The sequence below is a fragment of the Momordica charantia genome, assembly GCF_013281855.1.
Source record: "Momordica charantia cultivar OHB3-1 chromosome 10 unlocalized genomic scaffold, Mcharantia_2.0 BLBB01000010.1, whole genome shotgun sequence".
NCBI classification, from domain to species: Eukaryota; Viridiplantae; Streptophyta; class Magnoliopsida; order Cucurbitales; family Cucurbitaceae; genus Momordica; species Momordica charantia.
In genome coordinates this window covers 160506-174917 of record NW_028275158.1, presented here as the reverse complement: position 1 = coordinate 174917, position 14412 = coordinate 160506, and the positions used below count along the sequence as shown (strand labels likewise).

At 37.0% G+C, this 14412-nt stretch overlaps 3 protein-coding genes across 4 annotated transcripts; all 3 read left to right on the top strand.

Moving 5' to 3' along the window:
• The first annotated feature begins 5341 nt into the window (after window positions 1-5341).
• LOC111011416 (large ribosomal subunit protein P1) lies at window positions 5342-6483 on the top strand. Its single transcript, XM_022285153.2, has 4 exons — window positions 5342-5464; window positions 5536-5631; window positions 5706-5918; window positions 6187-6483. Exons 2-4 carry the CDS (start codon window positions 5563-5565, stop codon window positions 6238-6240), a joined length of 336 nt encoding a protein of 111 aa, XP_022140845.1. The 5' UTR covers window positions 5342-5464; window positions 5536-5562; the 3' UTR covers window positions 6241-6483.
• A 637-nt stretch (window positions 6484-7120) lies between these two features.
• LOC111011562 (fantom protein) lies at window positions 7121-9901 on the top strand. 2 transcript variants are annotated; one of them, XM_022285384.2, is made up of 3 exons: window positions 7121-7265; window positions 7675-8537; window positions 9582-9901. In XM_022285384.2, exons 2-3 carry the CDS (start codon window positions 7761-7763, stop codon window positions 9720-9722), a joined length of 918 nt encoding a protein of 305 aa, XP_022141076.1. In that variant the 5' UTR covers window positions 7121-7265; window positions 7675-7760; the 3' UTR covers window positions 9723-9901. The 2 variants fall into 2 exon arrangements, with proteins under 2 accessions (XP_022141076.1, XP_022141074.1); XM_022285382.2 differs by lacking the exon at window positions 7121-7265 and having other exon boundaries at window positions 7276-8537.
• Window positions 9902-10042: 141 nt separating this feature from the next.
• Window positions 10043-14331, top strand: LOC111011560 (subtilisin-like protease SBT3.9). Its single transcript, XM_022285380.2, has 10 exons — window positions 10043-10917; window positions 11004-11095; window positions 11194-11291; window positions 11724-11879; window positions 11971-12644; window positions 12727-12806; window positions 12890-13135; window positions 13220-13334; window positions 13417-13609; window positions 13689-14331. Exons 1-10 carry the CDS (start codon window positions 10798-10800, stop codon window positions 14240-14242), a joined length of 2328 nt encoding a protein of 775 aa, XP_022141072.1. The 5' UTR covers window positions 10043-10797; the 3' UTR covers window positions 14243-14331.
• Window positions 14332-14412: the final 81 nt, after the last annotated feature.

Here is a 14412-nt window from a genome sequence, read left to right as displayed (position 1 = left end):
TTTCCTATAGTCACTCGCAACCATCATACTTTGCCTTTTCAATTATCTTCCACTCCACAAATATTTGTAGCTATGAATTTCTATTAAAATATATACTTTTTTAATTTATTTGAAAGTTATCGTTTTGAAGACGTCTTCCCACCAACTTTCTGTGATTGAGCTGACAAAGTTGAAGAACTATGACCGTACTTCTAAATTTATAGCCACTCTAACATTACGTATTCTTCTTACTCCTCGTTATGTCAGGTCATTCTAACTACAAAATTTTGTTTAAGGAACTATCTAAGATAAATACCTCATCTTTATTAAAATTCTCTCCATTCAACTTTTCATTACAATTCCACTTAGATTTATTAGTCATTTTAAACGTATACAATAGGTTTGGCAATGATTCTGTGATGATTTTAGAAAAATCCAAAATTACAGTATTGTAATTTCTCAAGTAATTATTGGTTCAAAATTAGTTTTAAAAATAGTTATGATTTTGAATTTCAAATATGTATTTCTATTTCACCCTACTTCCACCTTAAATTTTGAGAAATATTTTCTTTTCAAAAAACTGTGTCACGCTTTTAACTTTACTTATCTTTAATTTTGTTTGTTTTCCTAATCTTTTCATCTAAAAAATTTTGTAATCTCTCTAAGTTTTTAGCGCCCATCTGTTTTTAAAGTTTATTTATCCCTCTAAAATTTTTATCTTCCACCCTATAAGATTTTTGTTCCCTTGTAACTACTCTCTCTGAAACTTTTGTCAAATTACCGGTTTAAACTTAAAACATTAATCTTTCAAAATCATTTTTAATTATAGAAAAATCACTTGAAAAAGTGTATAACCAAACATTAAAATAATTATCTAAAAACCAAAATAATTATAATTGATCTATTTTTTCTAAAATCATTCTCAATCCGCCCTTACTTTAATTTGATGTGAAAATGAATGAAGTGCCTTAAGGGGAACGATCTTATTTAAAAATCTTTTTTTTTTCAAACACACTATTAATCTCTAAGAAAAATTAATCTGATGTTCAAAATATCAATCTAATGGAAAAGGGTTTCTCCTTAGTCAACTTCGCACCACAAAATTTACCTTGAAGTAATTTTCCCACGCATTTACTAATAAGAGGATTCATAGCTCCACAGGCATTATTCTGAGCCACCATAGCTTGCTTGAACTTTCTCATATGCTCAACCCCCCCTAGCTTCTTTAGTTTTAGCTAGTCTTATAGATGCAAATATTTTTCAATTTAATGGAAAAATGTTGGAAAGGGAAAGAGAGATGGATTCTCATAATTATGAGGCAAAAGGCTATCATGGTATTTCCATGATAACAAATTTTGATAATTTTTTTAGTTAATTACTGCATCTAATTTACATATTAGAGTTTGTGCATGTGAGTATTTAGTGACATAATTTTGTTTTTACTTACTTCTATTAAACTTTGTAATTGGTTTGATTAGTTATTAGATTATTGTGTTACTGTGTGTAACTTATTTTGGTGGTCTATATATATAGACCTTACTTCGTTATTGAAATTACGTACATTTTATTTACTCTCTATATCTTAATAACTTCAATTATTTTGAAAAAAGAATATCCATGGAAGAAATAAACTAAAAAATTTTAATTTTAAAATAAATACACAAATATGTCTTGATTAATTTTTGGATTGATCGGTGAAAGATGTGGATTCTGAAGATGCATACTTATAAACGTGGTGAAGTTTATTTTGTAGGTTTTAGAGAGTGGGGTCTACAACTGTATGCCTTACATTAACTGACCCAAGAAGGTTCTAGTGGGGGCAATGACAAATTTACACAAATGGACAAGATTGAGAATTTTTTCCTTCAATTATATAGTTATTCTGATAATTTTAGAGTTGACCTTTGTTAAACATTTTAGTATGATTCTTATCATTTCAGTAAAATTTATAATGTCCATATTATATTAACAAAAATTCAATTTCCTCTATAATTTTGGTTAAAAAGAAGAAAGGGATCAAAGTTTTTTCTTTTTTTTTTTTAAATGAGAGAGTATAGGTAAAAAGAGACCAAGAAAAAAAATATATGAACCAAAGAGGTTGGTACAAGAAAATATATGATACGAATATACAGAAACTAGTGAGATGTGTCAAGGACAACGGTAAAATGATTTCATTTCCAAATAATAATCTCAGATAAATTTATTTTTAACATTAATATTATGTAAAATTGAAAACCAAACTAAAATTATTGTAAAACAAGTATTAAAAGTTATGATTGTTGTTTTGAAATACAACAAATTTCTAGTAATTTTTCTAAATAAAATTAAGATTATTTTAATTTAAATAGTTTAAAGAACAAGCTAAAATAAAGACAAACAACACGTTATATTTATTATTACTATTTATATGAATGTATGAATTTGGATTTATTAAAAGAAATATTGAAAGTTTAAATTATTTATTTTATAAAAAAATCAATTTTCTAATTAAAAAATGAAAAATATATAAAATACCAACATATGGCAGCTTCGGTTAAATTAATGAGACGATATAGAGTCCTTGAATTTTTTATTCATTTTATATTCTTGAAAATTAATTTTGTAACATACTTTATAAAACATACGTTGCAAAACAAAACTGAATTTCCTTTTTTTTTTTTTTTCAGAATATAGCAATAGAAGGATTGAAAATGTTGGTGTATAAAATTAAGTTTCAAAAGAAAAGGCGACAAAAAGATATTTTTAGAAAAAACTTAATATCCAATTGCTTTAAATTTTAGTTGAAAAAGAATTCGCCAAAAAATTAATAGAATTAATTTCTGGTGTAAGAAAATTTGAATTATTTATATTTTAATATGCGTGTGGCATGAAAAAAATAATGATAGGTGAGGAAATGGAAGGGTGGGATGGATGTGATTTGGTGCATCCTCATGTATCATTTCACATTCGTGTGATGGTGCCACGTGTTGAATCACACTAATCTGTCTCCATCAACCGGTTCCTAAGCATTGAATGGATGGGAGCTGGAATTTTTCTCCAAAGAGTAGAAAATTTCTTAAACTTGGACTTGATATTAGAAGAGGAGTGGTGTGAGTTGATTGCACAATGTGGCGTGGTGTCGAATTATACCCTGATTTGCCTAAGGGAATCAACCATATTTATTACTTTTTTTTTTTTTTTTTTTAGGGAAGAGAATCAGATATTGCTTTCTAAAACGAATTATTTATCTTTATATGATGCGTAGAAATTGTAATGGATGATGGCAAATGAAGATGGGACACAGATTTATGTTTGGGGACACTTGTTTCTTTCTGGATAAGAAAGAAGTAAATAAAATATTAGATTGGAAAAGAAAAGAAAATTTAGAGGAAGAAATTAGATAATATTTTATAAATAGAAAATTGTGGCCTGTGGAGGCTATTAAAACAAAAACTTGGGGACAGCACAATGATGAGTTAGTAGTAGTAGAAGGCTAGGAGTGCACATGTTTCTTATTGGGATTTGTTTATTAGGAAGCCTCCAAACCCGATTACTTGCTTTTCCTTTCATTTTGTCTTCACTCTTCCCATTTCGCATCTCCTTTAAACCACCCTAAATTCTGCTCTTATTTTTCTTTAAATAATCAATTTTTTTTCTTTTTTTTATCTTTGGAGGAAAATATCTCATGTTTTTGGCTATAATGCGTCCGCAGCAGAGGGAGGGAGTTGACTACTCCCAAAGTGAATATTTTAGATCATATAATAATCCTGTCTGTCTTTATAGCATTTAATTTCATCTTCCATTTTTTAAAAAATAAAAAATTCATTTTTCATTCACAAAATATGAATATCTACACAAAGTCTATCTCAACTATTTGAAATATATATTATCAATCAAAAAATTGAAGATGGATTCGAATCCTTGCCTCTTCATATTGTTGAAGTAAAAAAACATAAAATTGTACAAAAAAAAAAAAAAAAAAAACATAGAAATGTGTACTTTGTTGTGTGAGTATTGTTTTAATTAGATAATGAAAAGTGAAATCGAGAATTGAAAATAATTGTGAGGAGAAAGCAGTGAAATATGGAAGTGGAAGTTGTTTTGTTGGCGTTTAGGAATAAGTAAAAAGAAAAAGGGAGAGTAGATTGATATGGATGGCATTGGCGACATTGGAAAATGGCGATTATTGCTGCGTCCCGGCCCTTACTTTCAACCATTCTTTCCCATCTCCATCCTCAGCCACCCAAGATGAAATAATCGAGGGAGGAAGAGGAAAATGAAGGTATTTCCAATTTCCGAAACCAATTAGCAAATGCAAAGGAAAAGGCATATAGGCACAGGCATAGGTGAGGCAGCCTCCAGCTGAGTTTTGCTGAAAATGGTTAAGCACAAAAGGAAACCAGGTTTTTGCTTCTCTTGATCTGCAATTTCCATAGGCTGCAGCAGCAGTAGCACACTCGCACAGCTATATGGGTAACATAACATTTAACAACAGCCATTTTTAATTTGGACCACTCCCATGCAAGATTCCATTCCACTTATTGCTCCCTGCACTCCCCAGTCTCAGTCACATTTAATTAAATCACCATTATTACTTCATATAGTATCTTCAATTGAATAAATAACTAAACCACCATCATTTAGCTCTTCCCTGCTCCAAAAGTATCACTACATCGCGCCCAAGTTTATATTTTCCTCTTTGGACTTCTACCCATTACTTTCTTTTTTCTAGATAGTGTTGGATAAACCAATCACTTCCAAAGCATACCAATTCCCCCTTTTTATACATCAAAACAGAACTAACCATTTTGTATCATATGTCACTATTACCATAAATCTCTAAGATTTATGCACAAACCTCACCCAATCTTTTTTTGCTTTGGGAGATTTAACCTCCGACCTAGAGAAGGAGTTTATACTAATTAATACGGAACTTTGCTCATGTTGGCTCTCTAGACAAGTTATAGTGATCCGATTATATTATTTAAAAAAGATATATTTTAGATTATATTATTTGAATTATGATTTGAGATTATATTAGCATAAATAGGTTATTAAATTTGTACCTCAACTTGAACAATTACCCTATTTTCTCTCATTCTTCTTAAAGTTAACAATAGTGGATGACAAACTAATTACCATATTTGTAATTTTGTACACTGAAACATAATTTGCAAATATGATAAAATTATCCCTCGTGTATCATTCATCTACCATTTTTATATCATTAATATAACTTATATTGATACTTTGCATCTACATAATTGATATGCGTATCACTAATATACCATACAAATCTGGTAATAAATTTGTTGTCACTGCAAAAGCAAAAGCCCGTTTATATTTACTAAAACGGCCCGTTTAGACTAGATTTCAAGCCCAACCCAAATGCACCCCGGTCCGACACCGACTGATGACCAAAAACCCTAATTCCCTCGCCCAATATATACCGTACACAGAGCAGTGGTGATCTCGTTTGCGCTCATTTCGCTCCAAATAGTATCTGGTATGTCGCTTCTCCAGTATCTTTATCTCTCCCCATCGTTTTCGATTGCCTTCTAATCGTTTTATTCACAGGTCGTCGTTGTATATAGGGCGCTAACCATGTCTACCAGTGAGCTTGCTTGCGCTTACGCCGCCATGGCTCTTTACGACGATGGAATTGCAATCACTGTATGAATGACCTCTCGTCCGTTTTATTTTTGTTTAACTGCCTAATGCATTACTAATCTGAAAATTGGATTTAGGCGGAGAAGATTGCAGCCGTAGTTGCAGCCGCGGGGCTCTGTGTGGAATCTTACTGGCCCAGCCTCTTTGCAAAGTTGGCGGAGAAGAGGAATATCGGCGACCTTCTTCTCAACGTTGGTTGTGGTGGTGGCGCTGCGGCTCCCGTGTCTGTAGCCGCTCCTGCTGGTGGTGCTGCTGCCTCTGCCGCCGCTCCTGCCGTTGAGGAAAAGAAGGTACGATTGTGAATGTTATTTCTTGTTATTGTTATAATTTAGCAACAGCTTTGTTAGAATTATTTCGTTCTTTTACAACGTAAGTTTGTTTCAGCTTCTCTTTGGACTTCTCTAAGATCTAACAATAACGATCAAACTCGTACTTTTACAATTTATATTCGCCATGTAACATTGACATTGGTAGTTCATTTAGCATTAATCTTGCTTGTCGCAATTTCGTTTCCTTGGCCACTTGCGATTTGTTGTTTATTTGAGCGTGTTTTTGCAGGAAGAGCCGAAAGAGGAGAGCGATGACGACATGGGATTCAGCTTATTCGATTAGGAGGCTCTTGTGTCTCTCATTGGATTGCATTAGGAAATTTTTGGGTGGTAGCCTTATTGGATTTTACTTTAGACTTTTAGAACCTTGATTGTTTTCTGTTCAATTGTCGAAGTTTTTTGTTTTATTTTTTTAATTGGCAGGGAGTTTCTTGTTTTCTTTTGTTTAAGTTGCGAGGGAAAATGGATGTTTCCACACATTTGTTTGATTTACTTTACAATGCAGTGAGTTTAAACCTTACGATAAGTAGAACCATGGTTTCTCTGTTTTTGAGTTTCAGGTTACTTGCGAAATCGTACTGCTTTATTTCGTACCTGTGTCCCATCCTATTATGTGGTTGAAATATGAAAGTGGATGGAAATGCGTTAGATATTATGAACTTCTTGATTTCAACCGTGGGAATGTTTAGGTTAAAAGTCTTCACCCTCATATTCTTCTGTTGCAATATAATTTTTGTAGCGCAGGGACGTAACAGTAATGATTGATTTAAAAAGGTTTGTTAAGAATGTGAGTAGGAAACAAGTCATGCATGCAACAATACCAAATGAGTGAGATGGTTAAGTATTTTTATGAATCTTAGGTGGGGTCGAGTATGTGCGAGTGCATTGAACTCAATCGTAATGTTGTTGGAGTGTCGGGATCAGAACAAGAACGAGATTATTATAGATAAAAAAGATGAAATATAATGATATTATTATTATTATTGTAAATTGGTTGTTTCAAATGGATGGGCTTAAACGTGGAGTGGGGGGCAGGGCACGTAGTCGACGTTGGGGGGCGTCCAAACTACAGACCAGAATGACCGACCTGGGCATATCCTGACCGTCCATACAAGTTCGAAGCTTCTCCTCGCTTCAACTTCACGCCACGCCACCAACAGATTAATCCATCCTCATTTTCTCATCGGTTTTCAATAATATATTAAATTAACGATCATGATGAAGATGATCCGTTTATTTGGTTCCGGCGGTGAGACGATGGAGATGAAATCGAAGAGCGAGCAGGGCGTGAAGAAGAGTAAGGGCAAGGTAAGGTTGGCGCCGGAGTTGGATGGCCTTCACTGCTTTGAAACCATTTTCTACTTTTAGTATTCCTTTTACTTATCCTCGTCTGCCCCTGTAAACTTATAAGTACATGTATGATCATCAACAAAGATCACAAAACATTAGATTAGATTAGATTGTGATTATTATTATCTTATAATGTAGGGGTGAAATTCGAAGTTTTAATACTCGAGTTAAAATCGTAATTGTTCTTAATTCTAAAGCCCGGCGGCTAAATATGACGCCGTCGGCGTCGCTGGTGTTCCCTGTAACCATTTCATTAGAAGCAATCAAATGGGGGCACGTGGAAATTATTTATTATTTATTTATCGGCTTAAGCGTGCGTGGTGGGTAGTGGTAGTAGCGAAGCCATAATCGTGGAAATTGGGTGCAGACGGGGAGAGACACCGCAGCGCAGCGCACCGGTGTTCTCCAGCGAATCCGAATCTGAATCCGTTGTATTTGCAATTGGAATTGGCGATGCTTTGTTCGGGCGGTCCCAACTCCAACTGGCTGGACCGGCTCCGTTCAAACAAGGGTTTTCCGATCGGCGACGACCTTGGCCTCGATCACTTCCTCACTCGCCAAGACCTTCATAATCATAATCGTAATCATAATCCCAATCCCTGCCCCGATCCCGATTCCTTTCACTCTCAAGATGGAGATGGAGATGGAGATGGAGACGGAGATGGAGATGGCGATGGAGATGGAGATGGCGATGGAGATGGAGATGGAAACCCCAACCCAGCAGCATCATCGTACCTTCTCATTACCGGCATCCTCTCCGACCTCTTCAACGTCACTCCTCCCTCCAAATGCTGTGCCAAAAAGTTCCCCAGGAAGCAGCCCAACCCCAAGCTTTGCCCCATTATTATTCCTCCTAATGATCCCAACCAACCACAACACTTACCCAACATCCTCTCATCCAATACTTCCAACTCACCCGAGCCGCTTGAAGAGCAAGAGGCGGAGGATGATGAGACTGACAGACAACTTGTAGGATACTCCAAGACCGAGGTGACGGTCATAGATACTAGCTGCGACGTCTGGAACTCCGACAAGCTCATTTTCAGAAGAAACAATGTCTGGAAGGTCAAGGACAAGAAGGCCAAGTCCAGGAGCTACGGAAGGAAGAAGCGCAAGCTGCACTCTCCTCAAACTACGGATACCACTGCTTCCGCTAATAAGAAATCCAAACTCTGGGGTTCTCACGAGCGCTTCCATTTCACCGCCCAGCAACTCCACCCATTCGACAAAGTAAGATTCATCATTACTTTCATACTCCCTTCATTCTACTCCTGCAATTACCACATATACGTGCATTGCTGCTATTGTTTTCTTTTGGTTTTCATCATGAAATCACGATTTTTGGTCTTTATATACATGTAATCCCCACTCCCCGGACCATTCTGTTTCTACTTTCTGTTTAAGAGTTAGTTTGTCTTGTCTGCTTCCCCATATATCACTTTTGGCGTGCATTCTTAAGAAATGTTGATATCTTCAACTTCAAATACGTCTCTACTACCCTAGCTGTCAAGTGAAATATTCATAAACTATATTTGTGTACGAACGCAAGCATTACTGATAGACGAATCTTGACAGATGGAAAAATCATAAAATCAAAAAATTCCTGATAATCATTTGAGTTATTTGTTGAATAAGTTGTAAATACTTGCCATTAGTATATTCATGTTCACTTTGTATGTTTCCGTTGTGAAGGGGAAGCAACAATTTTCTTCTAGTCCCTACTTGTCATATATTGTCGTCTCAATTCAAACTGCTCAGTGTGTTTGTGGTCTTAGGTACAGTCTTACCTATGTGTTTACGAGTCCCATGCTATGCTGATATTAAATTAATAACATAATTGTATGCCTTAACATTGGACCCCAATCTGATCTTAGTCACGATTCCTATCGTTGATATCATCTTTTAACTGAGCATATCGAAGTGGAACAAGTGTTGGAGTAGCAGCTACTACATGATTTTATGATGTTCCTTCCTTCCTAAGACAGTATTTGGAAGAAGTGTTTTTGTGGGGCACTACAGAAGGTGTATCATCAACTCAGATATTGAATGCTATTCTATTTTTATAGTTGTTTAAAAACATAATGGGAGTGAATCTAATTCGATATGCACTCTTTTTGCCTGTCTTGATGAGCCTTCTGGATGAACTTGTGGCTACTTATTTCTACTGTTTAACTCTCTCTCTCTCTCTCTCTCCTTTTGATTTTTTCACCAGAAAATTGTTTATCAATTTTTGCTTACCTTCAAGATTTTTTTTTTTTTTTTAATTTCTTGCAGGGATATACTCCTCAGTACTGTTCGGGCCCAGAAATTAGTGCAAATGCACCAGATAACAAAAAGGAAAACGCTTTCACTGTCTCACCTGAGAATGGAAGCTATGATGATACTGAAAGAAGTGGCAAGTTTTCTTGCATGTGATTTTCTGTTCTTCAGTTCTATGAACTTATATGGATGTGCTCTTGTAATTTTCCCGTTCAGATCACCCGAGGATCTAGTAAGAGAAGCTAATCAATCATTTTATTGAAGGCGTAAGAGAAAATTGATCAGAGTTGTTAAAAAATTAGTACATTCAATGGATGGATTGGCTGTTTGAAATTCTTCCAGTTGTTCAGATCCCTTGATTTAGAATGACGTCCCATTTTATTACAGTCGCTGCAATTGCAGGGGTGGAGTGTACGACTTACTAATTAAACTTTGGTGTAGTATATTATAGCATATGCCTTGGTTTTTGTTTCAAATATAACGGTGATGGTTTTAGTGTAATTCCGCAGTATGCGTATGCTGAATGCACTCCATTCTTTTGGAAAAGGTTCTCCATTCTTCACAAAAGAAATCAATTTCAAAACTATAATTGATTAGTTGTTGATCATTCAGCATATTCCTTCATTGATCAAATTGACAATGCATCCAGAAAAGAAAAGAACAGATCGTGTTACTTCTAGTCTTAACTTTACCTTTTGTAAATAATTCAGCTTTTAAACCAAGAGCATTGCCCATATGCACATTATAACGAGAAGGGAATGAATAGATACTCAACACAAGAGGCCAAAAAGAAAGTGGCAAAAATCTCATTATTACGAGCGAGAATATTTGAAATTGGAAGGTATCTGATAGAGTAGAGTAGGTTGTGCAAGTGTATTAGGGTGGGTAAAGGGGAATGTTTTTCAGGGTCAGTGCTGCACTCATTTATTTAGCATTGCAATTGATTGTGGAGTTGAACTAAGAAAAGGCATCATCCATTACAATGGAATGCTTCCTTCAGAGACACCAAGATTTGTGATTTGTGTCAAAAAGTTGAGAAAGGAGCACACAGCGCAGTTTGCCTTTGCCATTCTCCCCACTAAACAAGTGTGGTTGCTGTTTATTTGTTTATTTCTCCACTTGGATGAAAGAGATTTGACTAAGCGAAAGACAACTGCACATTTTTCGATCCCTTTTACTTCGGCATATAAAATGCAACCCCCAGGTTATCTGCAAGCAATAGCTCTCCAACATGAGTTCGTTTGCACATGGAAAGAGCAGCAGCACTACCATCCTCTTGCTTTTTATTTCTTTTTTCACACTTCTGAGTGATCTGTGTACATTACTCGTTCCTGTGGATGCCAAAAGCCACGTTAGTTCTCTACCCTCAACTTCCAATCACATTTTTTCTCCATTTTTTCTTAAATTGATTACTAATTTTTGTTGGGAGCTCAACAGGTGTACGTTGTTTATATGGGCAAAAGACCACATGACAATGAAGAGCTGTTGGTAAAGACCCATCATGGAGTTCTTGCCTCCGTCCTTGGGAGGTAGATCATGAACTTCAATATATGCATATTGCTCTATAGATTTGATGATTATATTTCAGAACAAATTCTGAAAGAACTAATGCTTCTCTACTTTGCAGCCAAGAAGCACCTGCAGATTCCATGGTGTATAACTATAAATATGGATTTTCGGGTTTTGCAGCAAAGCTTACAATGGCTCAAGCACAAAAGATCTCAGGTATTTTCTGTTGCTGATGCACTAAAATGTTCTTGTGCATAGTTTTCAACCATGAACTATTATCGTGTTACATACATTCAACATTATGGAGAAGTGAGAACTGAAACTAAAGTGGCTGATAACTTGGAAAAGTGTTGCTGCTCACCATATGACAAGCCCTCTGCCCTCTTGAGTCTTGATAGAGCCCATCAACTTTATTTTTTAAGACACATAAACTCCCTTCGACCAAGCATTTGTTTATCTCTAGTTAACGAGTAATGAGGGTGTATGTGTGGATTAATGACTTTGGAGTTCGGATTAATCACAAAAGGGGAGCGAGGGAGTCGAATGATATATAAAGATCTCGACTTCTACGAATGTTTGGTTTGGTAGTGCTTAATTTAAATGAAAGCACGCCATAATTAACAAGTACATTTCATTTTTTGGTTGTAGAGTTGCCTACTGTGATTAAAGTCATACCGAATCGTCTTCACAAAATGCAAACCACTAGGAGCTGGGACTACCTTCAACTCTCTCCACGACTTCAGAACTCTCTTCTACAGAAATCGAGAATGGGAAACGGGGCCATCATTGGCCTCCTTGATACAGGTTCAGATTTCTGTCCTTCCTCTACCTCAATCTTTGTCCTTGTATTGTCTGAGACTGAGGTCCCAAGCTAACTCTCGAATGTCACGAGCAGGGATCTGGCCAGAATCTGAAGTATTCAGTGACAATGGTCTAGGGCCCGTTCCCTCTAGGTGGAAGGGTATCTGTGAGTCAGGAGAGTTGTTCAGTCCAGGTAAGGCCTGTAGCAGAAAGCTAATTGGAGCCCGGTATTTCATCAAGGGGCTGGAAGCTGCATATGGACATCCATACAATAATAGTGGGTTCCAAGATTACTTGTCTCCGAGAGATTACGCAGGACATGGCACACACGTCTCTTCAGTTGCCAGTGGCTCCTTTGTAGCCAATGTTAGTTACCATGGCCTAGCTGTTGGAACAGTAAGAGGTGGCGCACCCCAGTCTCGGCTCGCTATGTATAAAGTCTGCTGGCAACTGAATGGAGGAGTATGCTCAGACGCAGACATTCTCAAGGCCATCGACCAAGCCATACACGATGGCGTAGATGTTCTCTCTCTGTCCCTTGGCCCTACCTTTCCTTCATATTCTGATGTCGACATGCACAATGGGGTTGCAATTGGAACATTTCATGCTATCGTGAAGGGGATAGTTGTCGTTGGTGCAGCAGGAAATTATGGTCCAGCTGCTTACTCTGTAGCAAATATAGAACCATGGTTGTTGACAGTCGCTGCAAGTTCTGTGGATCGTTCATTCTTAGTAGCGATTACATTGGGAAACAACTGGACTACCGTGGTAATTCTTATCGAACCTCATCATGCAAACAGCAATCAGTTAGTTCTAAGAGAGCTATTTGTATTGACCATTAACGCTGTAGGGACAAGGGATGTTCAGTGGAAAGTTGAGGAGGTTCCACAATTTAGTATATCCCGAGGTTTCTGATCTGGAGGATGAACGGTTAGTACAAGTATTATATTTTTAGTCGTTTGACATCTATCAGCTGGATGCTTCACTTTTTCAACTTGAAATTTTGTTAACAGCGCCTGCGAATCTCTATCCTTAAATGATACGTGGGCAGCCGGAAATGTGGTTCTCTGTTTCGCATCAGACGATTTTAATGACAATACACACCATACTTCTCGGTCTGTCAAAAAAGTTGGTGCGTTGGGGCTCATTGTTGCCAAGAACCCTACCAAGGACGTTGAACCATTCATAAACCACTTTCCATGCGTTCAAGTAAGCCTTGAGATTGGAATGCATATACTTAACTATATCCGCTCTACCAGGTATATTCCTCCTCCGCCCTCTATTTCATGCTCTGCCTTCAATGGCTATGGCCATGACACTGTTACTTGTTACTAACCCTACAGAAATCCTCAAGTCAACATCGGTCCTTCGAGGACACGAATCGGCCAATCATTGTCCACCACTGTGGCCTACTTTTCGTCTCGAGGACCTAATTCAGTTGCTCCAGCAATACTGAAGGTAACCGTTCAATTCCAGTCTTCTTCCTGGGAAATTCGTCCTTACCACGACTCTTTGCTGAATGAGTCTGCAATTAGTACAGCCCGATATTGCTGCTCCAGGCGTTGCTATTTTAGCTGCAGTTCCTCCCTCTGATCCAAAGGATAAAAACTCTTACGCTTTTATTTCTGGGACATCCATGGCAACTCCTCATGTATCAGCCATTGTTGCCCTTCTCAAATCTTTGCACTCGCATTGGTCCCCTGCTGCAATTAAGTCAGCTATCGTTACAACAGGTAGAATTTTACCACCAAAGTTATGATGTATTTAAGATATCAAGCATTTACATTATAAATTTATATCTATAACGTGCAGCCTGGACTTCGGATCCATATGGTGAAACAATATTCGCAGAGGGACGCCCAATCAAGTCTGCGGGTCCTTTTGATTTTGGAGGTGGAATTGTGAACCCCAATAAAGCAGTGGACCCTGGTCTTGTATATGACATGGGAATGGCAGACTATATTCGGTATTTCTGTGCCATGGGCTACAATGACTCTGCCATTTCAGGGATTACCAAGAAGCCCATATCTTGCCCCAAAAGACGGCCATCTATTCTTGACACAAACGTGCCATCCATAACAATACCTGGCCTCAAACACTCCGTGACTGTCACCAGAACTGTCACCAATGTGGGTGCAGTCAACTCCACATACAAGGCTGCCATTGAGACTCCACCCGGGCCCGGCATAGCCATAGCTGTAAAGCCTCGTATGCTAAAATTCAACCACAAGAGGAAGATCATCTCCTTCACCGTCACTGTCTCTTCTAATCATAGAGTCACAACCGGATACTGTTTTGGAAGCTTGACATGGCTTGATGGGGTTCATTCTGTTAGAATCCCAATATCCGTAAGAACTGACATTTGACATTGCACTCAAATGGGCAGATTTGTATGATCAATATCATTTAACTGATATTTGACGTTGCACTCAAATGGGCAGATTTGTATGATCAATATCATCTCGCATATGAATTTAAGTAAAAATGTGGAAAACTGAGGCAGCTGTCCTTTATGAAAGGAACAAAGATGTATCAA